Below are 19,799 nucleotides of genomic sequence, written 5' to 3'. Positions count from 1 at the left end.
CCTGGAAGAACCCTGAAAATAGTTTTTGGATCTCAAGGAACCCCTGCAAACAAGTTTTTGAACTGGAGGAACCCCTGCATTTATTTTGCAGGAGGCATTGTATTAAAAATATATGAGGTTGTTTATTTCACTACTCCCTAGAGCACTGCCACTTATTATACTGTCTCCTAGTGCTTTTTTTTAATGTGCTCATTATTATTTGACCCCCAATTTAGTGATTCTTTTTACAGTACTCCTTATGTGCTCTGTTATACTTCCCCCACAATAGGGGAAAATGCCAAGGAACCCCTTCAGAGTACTCAAGGAACCCTGGTTGAGAAAGCCTGCTCCACATGCACCTCCAGACATGATAGGTTCTCATCTCCACACACAATAAGATCTATATCCTTGTATCCTTCTCCAATCATAAGATCAGTATCTCCACCTCCACCTCCAGACATGGCAGGTTCTCATCTCCACACACAATAAGCTCTATATCATTGTATGTTTCCTCAGTCATGATAAGGCTCTGTATCTCCACATCCACCTTCAGACATGTAAGGTTCTCATCTCCACAAACAATAAGCTCTATATCCCTGTATCGTTCAACAATCATGATAAGCTCAGTATCTCCACCTCCAGACATGGCAGGTTCTCATCTCCACACACAATAAGCTCTATGTCCTTTTATCCTTAGCCATTCGTGATAACCTATGTATCTCCACATCCACCTCCAGAGACATGACAGGTTCTCATCTACACACACAATAAGCTCTATAGCCTCATATTCTTCTTCAATCATGATAAGCTCTGTATTTCCACCACCAGACATGATAAGCTCTGTATTTCCACACCAACCTTCAGGCATAATAGGTTCTCCTCTCCACACACAATAAGCTCTATATCCTCATATCCTTCTGCAATCATGATGAGCCCTGTATCTCCACCACCAGACATGATAGGCTCTCATCTCCACAGACAATAAGCTCTATATCCTTGCATCCTCCAATCATGATAAGCTCTATATCTCCACATCAGTCTTTCTCAACCTTTTTTCCCTGGAAGAACCCTGAAAATAGTTTTTGGATCTCAAGGAACCCCTGCAAACAAGTTTTTGAACTGGAGGAACCCCTGCATTTATTTTGCAGGAGGCATTGTATTAAAAATATATGAGGTTGTTTATTTCACTACTCCCTAGAGCACTGCCACTTATTATACTGTCTCCTAGTGCTTTTTTTTAATGTGCTCATTATTATTTGACCCCCAATTTAGTGATTCTTTTTACAGTACTCCTTATGTGCTCTGTTATACTTCCCCCACAATAGGGGAAAATGCCAAGGAACCCCTTCAGAGTACTCAAGGAACCCTGGTTGAGAAAGCCTGCTCCACATGCACCTCCAGACATGATAGGTTCTCATCTCCACACACAATAAGATCTATATCCTTGTATCCTTCTCCAATCATAAGATCAGTATCTCCACCTCCACCTCCAGACATGGCAGGTTCTCATCTCCACACACAATAAGCTCTATATCATTGTATGTTTCCTCAGTCATGATAAGGCTCTGTATCTCCACATCCACCTTCAGACATGTAAGGTTCTCATCTCCACAAACAATAAGCTCTATATCCCTGTATCGTTCAACAATCATGATAAGCTCAGTATCTCCACCTCCAGACATGGCAGGTTCTCATCTCCACACACAATAAGCTCTATGTCCTTTTATCCTTAGCCATTCGTGATAACCTATGTATCTCCACATCCACCTCCAGAGACATGACAGGTTCTCATCTACACACACAATAAGCTCTATAGCCTCATATTCTTCTTCAATCATGATAAGCTCTGTATTTCCACCACCAGACATGATAAGCTCTGTATTTCCACACCTACCTTCAGGCATAATAGGTTCTCCTCTCCACACACAATAAGCTCTATATCCTCATATCCTTCTGCAATCATGATGAGCCCTGTATCTCCACCACCAGACATGATAGGCTCTCATCTCCACAGACAATAAGCTCTATATCCTTGCATCCTCCAATCATGATAAGCTCTATATCTCCACATCAGTCTTTCTCAACCTTTTTTCCCTGGAAGAACCCTGAAAATAGTTTTTGGATCTCAAGGAACCCCTGCAAACAAGTTTTTGAACTGGAGGAACCCCTGCATTTATTTTGCAGGAGGCATTGTATTAAAAATATATGAGGTTGTTTATTTCACTACTCCCTAGAGCACTGCCACTTATTATACTGTCTCCTAGTGCTTTTTTTTAATGTGCTCATTATTATTTGACCCCCAATTTAGTGATTCTTTTTACAGTACTCCTTATGTGCTCTGTTATACTTCCCCCACAATAGGGGAAAATGCCAAGGAACCCCTTCAGAGTACTCAAGGAACCCTGGTTGAGAAAGCCTGCTCCACATGCACCTCCAGACATGATAGGTTCTCATCTCCACACACAATAAGATCTATATCCTTGTATCCTTCTCCAATCATAAGATCAGTATCTCCACCTCCACCTCCAGACATGGCAGGTTCTCATCTCCACACACAATAAGCTCTATATCATTGTATGTTTCCTCAGTCATGATAAGGCTCTGTATCTCCACATCCACCTTCAGACATGTAAGGTTCTCATCTCCACAAACAATAAGCTCTATATCCCTGTATCGTTCAACAATCATGATAAGCTCAGTATCTCCACCTCCAGACATGGCAGGTTCTCATCTCCACACACAATAAGCTCTATGTCCTTTTATCCTTAGCCATTCGTGATAACCTATGTATCTCCACATCCACCTCCAGAGACATGACAGGTTCTCATCTACACACACAATAAGCTCTATAGCCTCATATTCTTCTTCAATCATGATAAGCTCTGTATTTCCACCACCAGACATGATAAGCTCTGTATTTCCACACCTACCTTCAGGCATAATAGGTTCTCCTCTCCACACACAATAAGCTCTATATCCTCATATCCTTCTGCAATCATGATGAGCCCTGTATCTCCACCACCAGACATGATAGGCTCTCATCTCCACAAACAATAAGCTCTATATCCTTGCATCCTCCAATCATGATAAGCTCTATATCTCCACATCAGTCTTTCTCAACCTTTTTTCCCTGGAAGAACCCTGAAAATAGTTTTTGGATCTCAAGGAACCCCTGCAAACAAGTTTTTGAACTGGAGGAACCCCTGCATTTATTTTGCAGGAGGCATTGTATTAAAAATATATGAGGTTGTTTATTTCACTACTCCCTAGAGCACTGCCACTTATTATACTGTCTCCTAGTGCTTTTTTTTAATGTGCTCATTATTATTTGACCCCCAATTTAGTGATTCTTTTTACAGTACTCCTTATGTGCTCTGTTATACTTCCCCCACAATAGGGGAAAATGCCAAGGAACCCCTTCAGAGTACTCAAGGAACCCTGGTTGAGAAAGCCTGCTCCACATGCACCTCCAGACATGATAGGTTCTCATCTCCACACACAATAAGATCTATATCCTTGTATCCTTCTCCAATCATAAGATCAGTATCTCCACCTCCACCTCCAGACATGGCAGGTTCTCATCTCCACACACAATAAGCTCTATATCATTGTATGTTTCCTCAGTCATGATAAGGCTCTGTATCTCCACATCCACCTTCAGACATGTAAGGTTCTCATCTCCACAAACAATAAGCTCTATATCCCTGTATCGTTCAACAATCATGATAAGCTCAGTATCTCCACCTCCAGACATGGCAGGTTCTCATCTCCACACACAATAAGCTCTATGTCCTTTTATCCTTAGCCATTCGTGATAACCTATGTATCTCCACATCCACCTCCAGAGACATGACAGGTTCTCATCTACACACACAATAAGCTCTATAGCCTCATATTCTTCTTCAATCATGATAAGCTCTGTATTTCCACCACCAGACATGATAAGCTCTGTATTTCCACACCTACCTTCAGGCATAATAGGTTCTCCTCTCCACACACAATAAGCTCTATATCCTCATATCCTTCTGCAATCATGATGAGCCCTGTATCTCCACCACCAGACATGATAGGCTCTCATCTCCACAGACAATAAGCTCTATATCCTTGCATCCTCCAATCATGATAAGCTCTATATCTCCACATCAGTCTTTCTCAACCTTTTTTCCCTGGAAGAACCCTGAAAATAGTTTTTGGATCTCAAGGAACCCCTGCAAACAAGTTTTTGAACTGGAGGAACCCCTGCATTTATTTTGCAGGAGGCATTGTATTAAAAATATATGAGGTTGTTTATTTCACTACTCCCTAGAGCACTGCCACTTATTATACTGTCTCCTAGTGCTTTTTTTTAATGTGCTCATTATTATTTGACCCCCAATTTAGTGATTCTTTTTACAGTACTCCTTATGTGCTCTGTTATACTTCCCCCACAATAGGGGAAAATGCCAAGGAACCCCTTCAGAGTACTCAAGGAACCCTGGTTGAGAAAGCCTGCTCCACATGCACCTCCAGACATGATAGGTTCTCATCTCCACACACAATAAGATCTATATCCTTGTATCCTTCTCCAATCATAAGATCAGTATCTCCACCTCCACCTCCAGACATGGCAGGTTCTCATCTCCACACACAATAAGCTCTATATCATTGTATGTTTCCTCAGTCATGATAAGGCTCTGTATCTCCACATCCACCTTCAGACATGTAAGGTTCTCATCTCCACAAACAATAAGCTCTATATCCCTGTATCGTTCAACAATCATGATAAGCTCAGTATCTCCACCTCCAGACATGGCAGGTTCTCATCTCCACACACAATAAGCTCTATATACTCACGTCCTTCTCCAATCATGATAAGCTCTGGATCTCCACATCCACCTTCAGACATAATAGGTTCTCCTCTCCACACACAATGAGCTCTAAATACTTGTATCTTAATTCAATCACAATAAACTCTGTATCTCCACATCCATCTCCAGACACGATACGTTCTCCTTTCCACAGACAATAGGCTCTATATCCCCGTATCCTTCTCCAATCTTTAAAAGCTCTGTATGTCCACATCCACCTCCAGACATGACAGGTTCTCCTCTCCACACACACAATATGCTCTATATCCTCATATCCTTCTCCAATCTTTAAAAGCTCTGTATGTCCACACCCACCTCCAGACACGACAGGTTCTCATCTCCACACACACAATAAGCTCTATATGCTCGTATCCTTCTCCAATCTTGATAAGTTATGTATCTCCACATCCAGACTTGACAGATTCTATAACTAATATTCATCTCCAGACCCTGATAAGCTCTGTGCATGAGGAAAGCTCTGTATCCCGATCTCCATCTCTGGAGATAATAAGCCAGTAGAGAATAAGGGAACCATTTTCAGCCATTTTTTAATTAAACAGTGAGGAAATGCTGAATGTAATCTACATTGAAAAAAAAAATGTAGAAAAAAGGCTTAGAAACTTGCACAGTACTTACCCGCTGCTCTTCCTGGGCAGGGGCAGATCCTATAAAAACAAAGCAAAGCCATCAGGAACAAATCCATCATTTCACAGCTATATTTTTGAATGTAAACTCAGCATCAGGATCAGCATTATGGAATATGAACAGTGATGACATTACAAATAAGCAGGGCCACAAGTAGGGAAGCCTGTTAAGCCTGGGCTTGCCACCGCCATGTGTTTGAGGTAGGAATCTCTGTTGTGAAAGGGACTTCAGACAAGCACTTGAGGCCTACATCAATGATCTCACTCGCACTTGAGAAACTCTCCAAATGCTTGTGCAGACACTCACTAATGGCTCATACACACGTCGCCCGTGTGTATGACGCGCGCGCCCCAAACTGTCGCTACTCAGAGCTGTCGCCAGGCGATTGACTTGGTCAATCGCCTGCAACAGCTGTCACCGCAACTTCGCCGCAACTGTCGCTAGTCCGCCGTGTGGCTGGATGGTGTACTGGTTAAGGGCTCTGCCTCTGACGCAGGAGACCTGGGTTCGAATCTCGGCTCTGCCTGTTCAGTAAGCCAGCACCTATTCAGTAGGAGACCTTAGGCAAGTCTCCCTAACATTGCTACTGCCTATAGAGCGCGTCCTAGTGGCTGCCGCTGTGGCGCTTTGCGTCCGCCAGGAGAAAAGCACGATATAAATGTTATTTGTCTTGTCTTGTCTTGTATGCAGACTAGCGACAGCAACCCACACAGAGTGAGCGGAGCTTCTGGCGGGGGGGAGGGACCTTTCGGCGACAGCTTCCGCCGCATCTCTGTCCCTCTGTGCGCCGTGTGTACGGCTGCAGCATAGAGGGATCTGGCGACGAGCTGTCGCTGCTTTTTTTTTTATTCTGGGACTTGCAACATTTGTGCCTCGTGAGTACGAGGCTTAAGGGGTTAAGCTCCTCTCCTTTCCAGCATTAGTGAGTAGTACACTGCTGGACCTAAGCTGGCCAAGAGCTTCATGAGTACAGCTGAGAACTCACTCATCATGAGACATGGTGGAGACTTTAGTGTCCACAGGGATTGTGTCCTCAATGAGTAACAATTCCTCATTCCATACATTCATGGGCGGCGCTACACTGGGGCTTGCTGGGGCTGAAGCCCCAGCTGACAAACTGTAAGCCTCCCTGAAAGCCCCCCCAGAGCTGAGTGGACTTTTTTTTTTTTTTTTAAACCCTTTCCCTCATGCTGCTGCTGCTGCTTAAATGTTCTCCCCTCATCACAGTTGTTAGCTCAATTTATTCGTAGCGCATGCCGGTATCAGCCCCATTGTGCCCCGACGTACATTTCCACTGTACAAAATAGTCCCGATAGCTGTGTATTTCCACTAGCTGACTCAGACTTTCTCTCCCCAAGGAGTAAGGATACAGGTTTTTGCAGCTGCAGGGCGGAAGGATACACATTTCAGCTGACAGCGCGGGTGTTTGAAAAGGAAGCATTGAAGAAGAGAGGAGGAGAAGAAGCAGAAGGCTGGAGGAATGTCTGATGCTGTAGTAGTCAGAAATCCGCGGTGTGTGAGTGTTTCTCCCCCACAACTTCACTCACACCACCACTGGACAAAAGGGCAGATAATGGATGTCTGATAGCTGACACCAGGGAAAGAAGCAGGCACGGAGGGATTACTACTAGTGACTAGTGTGAGTCTATGACGTCTAGGGGAAAGCAGCAGCAGGATAGATACTGTGAAAGCAAGCAGGGATTCTGGACATACATTAGAATTGATGACAGATCAACAAGTGATTTTCTCTTAGCATGCAGGGAACTTGGTTGCTGTGCAGGGAAGCGAGTCACACATCCTCACCATACACTGAAAATAATGCACTTTACCTGACTGCTTAGATGGCTAACCTGTTGCTTATTATAGGAATGTGGTGCAAAATAATTTTGTGGGGCACAGGGTGCCTAATTGCAATATGGGAAACGTCTACTTATTAAGTGGTATGTGTCACTAATTGCTGTGTGGAGCATCTGCTACCTTACTACTGTGCAGAGGGATATGCTGCCTGCCATGCAGGGGGTATAAGTAGTGTGATGTTTTGGGGGGGACAGGGGTGTCATGCTGGGGGGACAGGGATGTGTTGTACTGGAGGGGACAGGTGTGTGATGTGCTGGAGGGGACAGGTGTGTGATGTGCTGGAGGGGACAGGTGTGTGATGTGCTGGAGGGGACAGGTGTGTGATGTGCTGGAGGGGACAGGTGTGTGATGTGCTGGAGGGGACAGGTGTGTGATGTGCTGGAGGGGACAGGTGTGTGATGTGCTGGAGGGGACAGGTGTGTGATGTGCTGGAGGGGACAGGTGTGTGATGTGCTGGAGGGGACAGGTGTGTGATGTGCTGGAGGGGACAGGTGTGTGATGTGCTGGAGGGGACAGGTGTGTGGTGTGCTGGAAGGGACTGGGGTGTGATGTGCTGGAGGGGACTGGGGTGTGATGTGCCCAGGGTGGCAGTATAGGCATGTTCTGGAGAGGACAGGGGTGTGATTTTTCTGCGGGTACAGGGGTTTTGTGCTGGAGGGGACAAGGGTGTCATGTGCTTGGGAGACATGAGTGTCATGACACCCCTGTCTCCCCAGCTCACAAACCCCCTGTCCTCCCAGCATGACACCACTGTCCCTCTTTTTCCTCAGCATACATTTACTGGTGAAAGGCTGTCTGTCATTATGTGCATTTACTGGTGAAAAGCTGTCTCTTATGTGCATTTACTGTTAAAACGCTGTCTCTCATTTCGTGCGTTTACTGGTGAAATGCTGTCTGGGAAAATGCTGTCTGTCATTACGTGCATTAACTGGTGAAACGCTATCTGTCATTACATGCATTAACTGGTGAAACGCTGTCTCTCATTACGTGCATTAACTGGTGAAACGCTGTCTCTCATTACATGCATTTACTGGTGAAAGGCTGTCTCTCATTACATGATTGATGCATTTAGTGGTGAAACGCTGTCTCTCATTACGTGCATTTACTGGAGAAACGCTGTCTGTCATTATCTGCATTCGCTGGGGAAACGCTGTCTGTCGTTATGTGCATTTACTTTATATTTTTTTTTATGTAACTACATTAGCTGGTACAACTTTATTAGTTAGCCCCGCCCACATGACGTCATGACTACACCCATATTTTCGCACGTCGCAAATTTCTCCCCCCCCCCCCATGTGAGCCCCGTCTGCCAGCCATTGTGCCCCTTTTGAGCCCCCCCAAAAATCGGAAGCTGGAGCCGCCGCTGCATACATTAGCTCTCCACTCTGTATTCAGCTCCCTGCCTCCCTCTTCCACAGAAACCTGCTCTTGAACTCTTGTATGAGAAGGGCCAAAAACATTATCAAGTACAACACTCACCCTAACGCAGGGGTGTGATACTCAAATACAAAGCTGGACGAAATTGAGCTCTGGGACCAAGTCACGGGCCAACATCTAGTCTAGTGGCCACCTCTCTCCCTTATAAAGTCCCCTGGTGTCTAATAGCCCCCTCTATCCCCTATACAGTTCCCTGATGTTTAGTGGTCTTCCCTCCCTCATCTATACAATTCCCTGAAGTGTATTGGTCCTTCCTCCCCTATACAGTTTCCTGGTGTCTAGTGGCCCCCTCCTTCCCCTATACAGTTCCCTGGTGTCTAGTGGCCCCCTTCCCTCTCCTATACAGTTCCCTGGTATCTAGTTCTTTCCCCCTACCTCCTCATATGGCTTCCCTGGTGATTTAGGGCTTATCCTCCAATATAGTTTCTCTGGTGGTCTAGAATAGGCCAAACATAATGCAGAGTGGGAAAACCACCTGAGGGCCAAATCTGATGGCCCTGAGGGCCAGATTTGGCCCACAAGCGTTGGTTTGACATGTATGCCTTAACGCCTTGTTCGAGTGCCTTTCATCAGGGTGTAACTAAAGGTAAGCAGCCCACATCTATGGGAGGCCCCCCAACCACTAACCTTCCCTTCCTCCCATACAGGGGACTATACTTCAGATCAGGTGGTTTTGTGGCTACACTTGTTATGGGTGTGAAGATCATGATGGCCACACTTGTTTTATGACCCTTGTGAGATGGGCCCCAAGGCTGTGAAGGGCACTAAGGGGAGGCAAGGTCAGGAGTGTGAGCTTTTAGGGGCCCCCATCAAAGTTTCGCTAGGGGGTCATGGATTGTAGTTATGGCCCTGATTCTACCCCCACCAAATCTTACTAAACAGACAGGGGTGCCTAGCGTATCTTGACCCATAAACTGTTGTGTACTCCTATGTCTATTGCCTGGGGAAGCAGGTCTGTGCCTGCGAAACGCGTTGCAGCCTCCTGTTTTGGAGTGTACCAATAAAAAGCCTCCCAAGCATTTTTAAACTTCTTAATATTGTGATTTTACCCTTTTGGCGCCTCTGTTCTTTCTATACTGCATAATAATCCACCCTTGGTGGAGGGGGATCTCCCCTTTTTTTCTGATCTACACAGAGCGACTTCTTAATCCTGAGTGGGGACAGGACAATCTCCTCACCTGCCTATACAGTGGTTGCCTGGTGGTAACCCTGGTTTGTGAGTATATCTACTGTACTCTCTTTATATATCCAACCTCTACAATAATTACTACACCATATTGGGCACTCGGTCTCTCTCCTTTTAAATCTTACTAAAGTTGACCATCAGTGACAGGCAAAAACTGCTGTCTTGCCCAAGGCCCCGTTTTATCTTAACTCATGTCTGGCTGTGGCCACTTTAGCCGATGTCAAGGGCTTTAGGACAGGACTCCAGTCTTGGTTAAATGGTAAGCTTCTGTGAAGTATGTCCGTCGATATAAAATATTCAAAGTGCTGCAGAAAATGTCAACGCTGTATAAAAGCAAAATGGTGGTGCAACTAGTAATGCAATAGTAAACCAACTAAAAGACAGTCACCGCTCCAATCTATACTGAACTTGGCTGCTCATCTCATTCATCTTTCTTCTCGTTTTTCATCTACTGCGCCTCTCTGTCAAGCTCCTCATTGGCTACCAATGAATCAGAGGATACAGCTCAAACTCTTAACCCTAACCTACAAAGCTCCCCACAATCTCTCTCTCCTCTACATCTCCTCATTAGTTTCCAGATACCAACCCAATCGCAATCTCAGATCTGCACATGAGCTACTTTTGTCCTCCTCTAGAATCACCTCCTTGCATTCACGTATACACAGGTCCGGATTTCCATCACAGGAGCCTATAGGCACAGATCTCCAGGCACCCTAGACTTCACCCTCCATAAACCTACAAACCCCCACTAAACTGCACCGCAAGTGTGATGGATGACCCAGCTGTCACTTCTCCCTTAGTTCCCTTGCCCACCAATAAGAGCCCCTTAACCAGCTAAGCGTTACGGATGAGCTCAGCTCGTCCAGTACCGCCGCACTGGATTGATCAGGCCCTGGTGGGCAGATTTGCATAATATTTTTTTTTCAAACAAGCAGCTAGCACGTTGCTAGCTGCGAGTTTGTTCCGCACGCCGCCGATCTGCCGCTACCTGCCACGAAAGAGGGCCCCCCCGCAGACCCCTTGCGTAGCTTGACCAATCACCGCCAGTCTGTGCTATGGGGTGGATCGGGACTCCCCCTGATGTCGTGACGCCAATGACGTCGATGACGTTAGTCCGATCGTCGCCATGGCGACGGGGAAAGCCCATACAGAAACTCCCTTTCAGAACGGGATTTCCTGTTGGGTATGATCGCCGGCGGTGATCGGAGGGGTGGGTGGGATAGCGAAGGGAGGGGGGAAGCATGTAGCTAGTACTAGGCTAGCTATATGTTAAAAAAAAAATTAGCCAAAGAAAACCCTCCCGTGGCCGTGCGCCGCATATAATCAGACCGCTAGGGAGGTTAATATTAGATAGCTAGAGCTATCATCAGTGTAAAAGAGAAACCATAACCAAGAATTGAACTTCATCCCATTCAGTAGCTGTAACCCCCTTTCCCATGAGAAATCTTTTCCTTTTTTTCAAACGGATCACCAGGGGGCTCTGTATGGCTGGTATTGTGGTGAAACCCCTCCCACATTGTGATGTCAGGACCATGGTTCTGACATCACACTGTGGGAGCCTTGTTGCATTGTGGGAAATAACAGCTATTTACAGCTGTTTCCAACTGTCAAAAACGCAAGCAGCATCTCCTTCCACTGACATAACCTGCCAGCAGTAAAAATGCCCCCATGTGATAAATGTCAGAATGTAAATCAGGGGGAGGAAAGATTTTACAATGGGCAAACACTGACTAAGTCATTTATGCATAATTATTGTAAAAATGAAGCACTTTTTATTACATTACTTTCACTGGAGTTCCTCTTTAAGTAGCTACAGGTGCCCTTGGTCAGTGGAATGCCGAGACCCAGGTGAGTAACCTCTTATTTACACTCTCATCAGGACTCTGCATAGGGATGGAGGGAGAGAGGCAATGGGGGAGTGGAGTGAGCCGCCTTTCCATCATCAAGCGCCTGTAGGCACTTGCCTACAGAGCTTTATGGTAAATCTGTCCCTGTGTATACAAGATTTCCCCTCGTGCATCATCCCTCCTCTGCAATGCCCTTCCACAACACATCCGTCACTCTCCAACCTGTAATAACTTTAAAGGCTCCCTCAAAACTATATTTTTTCTTAAAGAGAACCCGAGGTGGGTTTCTGCAATCAATATAGGACACAGAGGCACATTCAGCATACTGTCACCAGCCTCTGTGTCCTTATAGTGTGCCTCTAGCCACCCCCCTTGCTCTGCTGTCCCCCCTTTTAACCACTTCAGTACCAGCAGCCTCTGCCCCCTTAAGGACCAGAAGCTGCTGGTACACAAAAACGCTGCATACCGACGAATCGCCGCAATAATCTGTCGCTCCTGCCGGTCACCCTGCTCTGTCCCCGCCGCAGGCTGCTCACTCTGCCGTCTCTATGACGGCAAAGTGCTGTGCGCCGCTCAGGAGCCGCTTTCATTGGCTCCTGACCCTGTCACTCAATGTAAGCCAATGGGAACGGCTTACAGTAATGATAGGGCCAGAAGCCAATGAAAACGGCCCCTGCCCGGCTCACAGTGCTCTGCTGTCATAGAGGCAGCAGGGCAGCACATTGCGGCGGGTGGAAAGCGACGAGAGCGGCGGGGACGCGCGGTGAATGGGACGTAGAGTTTACGTCCGGTCAGAACCGCAGCGCCACCCGCACGACGTAGATTTAAACTGCGTCGGTGCGAAAGGAGTTAAAAAACCTCCACGCTAGCGACACAAGATTGTCGCTAGTCTGCTGTTTACCTTTAGGCTGCCGCTCCCCCGCCTCCTGCATATCGCGGCTCCCCGCGTGCGTCCCTTCCCCCCCCCCCTCCTTCTCCAATCAGCTTACAGAGGCGGAGAGGAAAGGGACACAGGCGGGGAGCCGCGGTATACAGGAGGCGGGGAAGAGGCGGTAAACGACAGCCAGAATGTAAACAGCCAGTTAGCGACAATCTGCGTGTCGCTACTGTGGCATTTTTATAAGGGGGGACAACAGAGTACGGGAGGCGGCTGGATGCATACTATAAGTACACAGAGGCTGGTGACAGTATGCAGAACGTGCCTTTGCCCTATATTGATTGCAGAAACCCACCTCGGGTTCTCTTTAAGGCCAAGTTGCACTCCTGCTAGATATCATAAGAGCACACTGCATCTAGGTATGTTTATTGTATACTACCCCTCTTCGTGTTTCCCCCTATTTCTTTAGATTGTAAGCTCGCAAGGGCAGGGCTCTATCACCCTTTTGTGTTTTGGGGTTTGTTATACATTTTGATGTTACTTTTGTCACTGTCATTAACAATTCTGAATTTTGTACCAATTCCGTATTTTGTATATTGGAGTACACCATCGTCTGTATTATGTACCCCATGTTTGTTTCTTACTTTGTACAGAGTCACGGAATATGTTGACGCTTTATAAATCAATTGATATAATGCAGTGACAGGCCACGCCCACCAATAACAATCTGACATTACTCTCCCATCATTATTTGCCAGCGCAGACGTGAATGTGACTGTGGGCAGTCAGGCCATATAGACAGCTCTTACCTCACACACAAAGGCGACCTAAATTCTGCCCCTTACATGAGAAGAATAAGCGGCTGCTGTGTGGAGAATAAAGAATATTTTCAGACGCGGTCAGGTGTGGTGTCAGTCTGTGTACAGAGAGATACGCCGCGATGCACACTCCCCTTTAATGCTAAATTCTCTGTTTTATTCCCCTATTCCCAAGCCGCGACGCACTGGAGCTCAGTTACTACGGAGACCAGACAGCAGTGAAGAAAATGCTGATATACTCTGGAGGAAGAATCAGGCCAAGCGCACGGGAGAACGAATCAGGGATATGTTGCCATGTTACGTGTAATAACATCTGGGAAAAAAAAGGCACATTTACTGTATAACCAGCTGCCTGTCAGGAATAAGCTGGATGTTCCAAAGGCACCGAACGCCATTATATCAATGTTATAACGAGGTTTCTAATATGAGCATAGCTCCCAACTGTCTCTTTTTTGGAGGGACTGTCCATCTTTGGGAACCAAATCCCTCTTTCCTCCTCATGTGTGCCTCATTCAGGACTGATGTACAGATCTGTGTAAATATACAGTATATCCCATATAAAATATGAATGACCGCAGTCCTTGGGAGATGCTGGGTTCCCATGGCATGGGGCTGAGAGTCACTTCAGCTCTTAGATCAGGGTTGTAGCACCACAGACTATCATCATATAAAATTTCGCATGCGTTTTTTGTCTGTGGAAAAACGCTGCGGATATGTGTGACCCCTGCCTTAGAGTTTGTCTTGATCGCTTTTGGATGTTGTAGAGTTCAGCTTCTCTCATCATGTCCCATTACTGGCGAGGCTGCGTCAGTCGTACCCGTCCCAGCTGTGACGAGCTAAAAGCATGATGGGAAGGCAGTGAGTAGTTCTATTTTTACAGACAGAGCTGCTGTATTAATGATTGCATCCTTTCCGCAGAACTTCCCATTTCATGATCATTTTGAAAAATTTCTGCAATTGAAAAGATAAAAGGATCCGTAATGTTCCCAGAGCAAAGTACTCGCAGTCCTGAAATAACGTTCGCTAAATCCCCTCCCGTACACAATGCGTACGCCGCAGACCTGGGCTGATTGGGGGTTATTAGCCTCCTGCATTGTAGTAGCCGTGCTGAGTTCTGGCAACAATCTGCATCAGACGGCAGCAGCGTGGTGATACAGGATGGTTTGTCTCTCTGAGGGGATTTAACAGAACTGCTATGGAGGATTCAGTGGTGTAGCTGACTAGGTAGGGGACCCAGTGCAAAGTTTACATGGGGCCCCAAGCACTCTATTGATATGGAGCCCCATATTAACTCTTTCAGGCAGCAAAACTGAACAATTAAAACAGCCTGGTTATTAAAGGATACCTGAGGTGACATGTGATACGATGAGATAGACGTGTGTATGTACAGTGCAAAGCACACAAATAACTATGCTGTGTTCCTTTTTTTCTGCCTGAAAGAGTTAAACAACAGGTATGCAAGTAACAGTTTCTGTCCTGGTCAGGACTGGGTCACCCTGGGTCAGACTATAGCATAACCCTCACTGATAAGGAATTACAGCCATAAAACACTTTCCTGTAAGTAAATGGCTTCGGAGAGCAGGAAAGAGATAAAAAGGTCAATAATTCATAGTTTTTAGCTCCGACATACTTCAATGAAGGGGTTATTGAGCAGAGACAGTGAAACATTAAAAACTAGATTTAATTATAAAATACAACTGTGGGATATCTAAAACAGTCATTTTTAGGAGAGGGAGGATAGAAACAACTGTTTTCTTTATCAGTTTTTTTTCACATCGGATGTCCTTTAATATATTCTGCATTGTACATACACATGTTTATCTCATTATGTCAGAAGTCACCTCAGTACAACTTTAAGGATTAACACTATGCAATGCACATATAGAGGTGTTTATTATCAGCATAGCAAAGCTAATAAATGGATGAAGGATGGTCCCTAACGGGCCCCTCTGGTCCAGGGGCCCTAGTGCGGTGACAACCTCTGCATCCTATTGATACTCCACTGAGAGAGTACCCAACTAATAAGACCATTTTAACCTGCTGAGCGGTCTGGACGAGCTCAGCTCCACCAGGATGGATTTTCAGATCTGCAGATGATTGTCAGATCTGCAGATGAATGTCAGTTAAACAAGGTGCGTATGATGATCTGCGGATCTCATAGACTATGAATGCAATTTGCAGGAACGGATCTTTGGCAGGAACAGATCTTTTGCAGATACTGATCTTTTGTGTCTGTACAGCATCTGTGTGTGCAGCATCTTGCAAAGATTGTTTTCTGATGGGGAGTTCAGCTCCATAGAATAGACTGTGTAGGTATGGCTCTCATACTACATGAAGGGGGTAACATTGGTCTGTGATCTTTCATTTTCAAAAGACTATGGTCTGATGTGTGTATGTGGCCTAAGAGCTGTTCGGTAAACATTTGGTCTGACACCTTCATCCCCTCCCCTGGGGAAATACTGTGCCGGGTAATTATGGAATTACACCGGCACGCATGCAGTGGGGGTGGAGCTACAGCGCACGAGCTGGCACCGGCCTGGCCAAGCTCTTCTTCCACCCCATAGACATAAAGATTTGATCATCACCTCCGAGATAGTGAGCTGTTCATAGGCAGTCCTCACTAAGGTCTTTTTCAAGCCACATATACACGCTCAACAAAAGTCTTTTAATGCACGATTATCAAACAACTTGAAGAAGTTGGACAACTTTTGTCAAGTAATGCTCCATACACACGCTCAACCGCCGTCTTTTACAGTGAGCGGAAATCAAACGTTTTGGAAGAATTGAACGACAGTCTTCACTTGTAGACATGCGGACGACTGAGCGAGAACGACAAATAAGAAGAGGTTGAATCGTTCCGGCTGTCGGATTGATTTTAGAAAAGACGGTGAGAAGACGTCTGCAAACTGTGAATGTGTACACATATCTAGTACGATTATGCTATATGTACTAGGGCTGCACGGTTTTTTGGTTTTAAATTGAAACCGCGATTCATTAGAAGACGATCTCCTGATCGTCAGTTTTTTGTGAATCGCGGTTTCGCCTGCCGTACGGCTCTGCCCGCCCGAATGCATTAAATTCTGAATGCGGAGGGAGGCTGGGGGCGGATCCACAGCTGTCATGCATAAGATTGCTGCTGATTAGGCTATCTCAGCCGCTATAGCGGCTATCTCAGCCGCTATAGCGGCAGAGTCCTCAGGGGCTTCCGTACTTCCTAGCTCACTTGTGTCACCCCATGACCCGCAGCATGTGCTAACAGGCGGTAGGCGGAGCTGTACGCAGCTTCTGCCTAATCAGCAGCAATCTTCTGCATGTGTCCGGCGGGATCGTGCTGATGCCTCCCTTCAAAGAAGGAGATGAAAGAGCCAGCGGGGAGGATAATTACAGCGGCTACTCCTATCCCACTTGGAACCACCGGCTGGGGATCATGCTGCTGGGCTAATGCCGGTAACCGGGTATGATCAAAGGGCCACATTGCGGATCATTACCGCAGCTATTGCCGCTTGGAGCCACCATGGATCACGCTGCTGCTGCCGCCCCACTGCGCACCTCATTGGGAACATTTGGACCAGCCTGGACCCCCAGACAGCACCCAGCTACTGCCACCCAGGCTGGTGAGCTATCATGTAATATAACTTTAGTGGTTAGTTACTGTAGCTGGGAGGGGGTTTTATGTAATGTAATGCAGTGTAGCGAAAAAAAATCGTGAAAAAAATAAAAATCGCAATTACTGAGATAAAAATCGCAATTTCAATTTTTACCTAAAATCGTGCAGCCCTAATATGTACTATGGTGAAGAGACGTCACTGTGGGACATTAACGATATGGTAAACACACGTCACTCATTTTGTCATGCGGTATGTATTATCATCGTGTGCACGTCAAGGTGTATCTTTTTATGGCTTGAATTTGTCTTCTCTTTTGTACTGAGCGTCGTTGGTTGAGCGTGTGTATGGGGCTTAAAGAGAATCTGTACTCTAAAATTCTTACAATAAAAAGCATACCATTCTATTCATTATGTTCTCCTGGGCCCCTCTGTGCTGTTTCTGCCACTCCTTTCTGCAATCCAGGCTTGTAATTGCCAGTTTTATGCAGTGTTTACAAACAAAAGACATAGCAAGTGATACGCTGAGAGGAGCTCAGTGTGTGAGTCATACAGAGTGTGCAGGGGGCCTGGAGAGGGTGTGTATAGCTTCTAGCCAATCACAAGCAGCACAGCACATTCCAGCCTGACTGCCTCAGCCCGACAGAGCTGACAGAGGAGAGAAGATTAGATCATATAACAGAGATAATGCAGCCACTGTGCAACTAGAAAAGGCTGCAGTTAGACAGAGCACATTAGAACAGGTATAGGAAATTATAGGATAGAAGAAATAAGGATGACATTTTTGTTACAGAGTCTCTTTAAGGTTGGACAACTTTTGTCAAATAGAGAGACAACTGTCACACCTCCACGCATGGTAGGTCCACTGTATTTGCTTAGCTGTTGCATGCACTTTATTTGGACTATGCCTCACTCTTGAAATAAAGCTATTTGCAGTGCCGATCCTTCTTCCTTTATCTCATACAACTTTTGTCAAGACGACAAGGCACTATCACTGATAAGAGGCGACCAACGACTGATAAGATGCAGCTCATGTCAATCCAACTGTTGGATTAACTTGAGCTGCGTCTTATCAGTCGTTGGTCGCCTCTTATCGTCTTGACAAAAGATGTCCAACTTTTGCAAGTTATTTAATAATCGTGCATTTAAAAGACTTTTGTTGAGCGTTTGTATGAGCCTTCAGACGCACGACTGAACGGTGCGTTTGCTGAGCAGTTCAGCCCCCTGTCTGCCGCCCGCCAGTGCATTCAGGTGCAATTTAAATGCAGCCGAACTGCCACAGTTGTAACACCACTCGTGTCACGCGGTGGTGTTAATGAGCGATGAAGGAACGCGACATGTCGAGTCTGAGAGCAGCTGCAAACATGCTCAGATCTTACTCCGTGGGGGAGGGGCCTGTAGAGCGCCGCTACCGAGCGATAACAATCGCCCAGCTGGTGCAGGAGAGCAGCTGACAGGCGGTGAATTCACTGCCTGTCAGCTGCCCGTGTGAAAGGGCCCTTACTCTGGGCTTCATCAAATCTTTAGAATTACCATGCTGGCATTTGTTTGTGAGTTGACAGTTCACCTCCTTAATGCCTCATTATAAATCTGTCAGTGTCCCCGGATCCTCTCTTATCTGCCCCACATTACAACTGCCGTGTGTGGCCTGCCTCTGCTGTCTCATGAGATGCAGCCATTATACGTGAGGATGATTCAGATGCACAGACAGCATAAACACTGCCATGTGATTAGTCACAGCACAGACACCTCTTCTGGCTGTCTCCTGGTATTCTGACTGAGCTGGATGGGAGAAAAAATAGAAACAACATTTTGGCAGACGGCTGATGCTCCCGCCAGCTGAGAACATTCTATGTGCTTGGGCTGCATCTCACACAATCTGTACTACCATTTCTAAACGTCACTGCTGGACTGGGGTACCTGGGGCTCACTTACCCTGCCTTCCCTCCACCCTGGGAGACAAGACAGGGTGCATTTAAGAGATACCCCACTTTTGTTCACCAAAAAAAACGACGTCCCTCGTCTTTAACATAATTGAAAGGCTAGAACAGAGGCGCCAAAATAGAGTAAAATATACAAAAAACTGTTATAAAAGGAAGGTATTGGTGGACTTAGCTCCCCAAAAAGGACTCAGCAAATTGAGATTCATTAAATCAGGGTGAGTAAAGATTTTATAATGGGTAAACACTGACTAAATTATTTATAAATTAATATTGGACAAACATAAGCAATTTTATTCATTATGTTATTTTCACTACAGGTACTCTTTAATCACGGCCAGCACAGGAGACACGGAGCTGCCTGATGGAAACAGCTGGGAGGACGGGGAGAGAACAGTTGAAATCCTTCTCACATGGATTAGTCTAAGTGAAGAGGGGGGAGTCCTTGCCAGATCCATCTGACAGCTGCTAACGGGAAAGGAGCAATCATGCAGCAGAATCAATGACATCTACTGCACAGTGTTAATGCTGCTTACAGACTGCAGGGAATCAGCATGCTCCCATTGTTGTGATCGGGAATTGCTTGTCCCTAATTGTGCATGTGGCACTTTGTACTCATTTGCTTGGGGCTGTCAGTGCTCTGCAGTGTGGGGTAGATTGTTAGCAAAGGGGTGATGATTAGTTTCCTCCACTAAACCCCAAATACAATCCCCTGTGACACTAAATAATAATAATACTCTCCTAGCCATGAACCACAACCAC

General features: G+C 46.0%; 1 protein-coding gene across 5 annotated transcripts in view; it reads right to left on the bottom strand.

The window, feature by feature from the left end:
- MAST1 (microtubule associated serine/threonine kinase 1) overlaps nucleotides 1-19,799 on the bottom strand; it is a 156,169-nt gene that overhangs the window by 97,522 nt on the left and 38,848 nt on the right. For all 5 annotated transcript variants that reach the window (XM_068274227.1, XM_068274224.1, XM_068274225.1 and 2 more), the window contains exon 2: nucleotides 5,463-5,491. Coding sequence is in view for 3 of the 5 variants with exons in the window: in XM_068274224.1 (XP_068130325.1) it covers nucleotides 5,463-5,491 (29 nt within the window). In the remaining 2 variants the exon portion in view is untranslated. The remainder of the gene's footprint in view (nucleotides 1-5,462; nucleotides 5,492-19,799) is intronic.

Source organism: Hyperolius riggenbachi, chromosome 3, assembly GCF_040937935.1.
Source record: "Hyperolius riggenbachi isolate aHypRig1 chromosome 3, aHypRig1.pri, whole genome shotgun sequence".
Taxonomy (NCBI): domain Eukaryota; kingdom Metazoa; phylum Chordata; class Amphibia; order Anura; family Hyperoliidae; genus Hyperolius; species Hyperolius riggenbachi.
The sequence above is the reverse complement of the archived record's forward strand: the minus strand, read 5'-3'. Positions and strand labels throughout refer to the sequence as shown.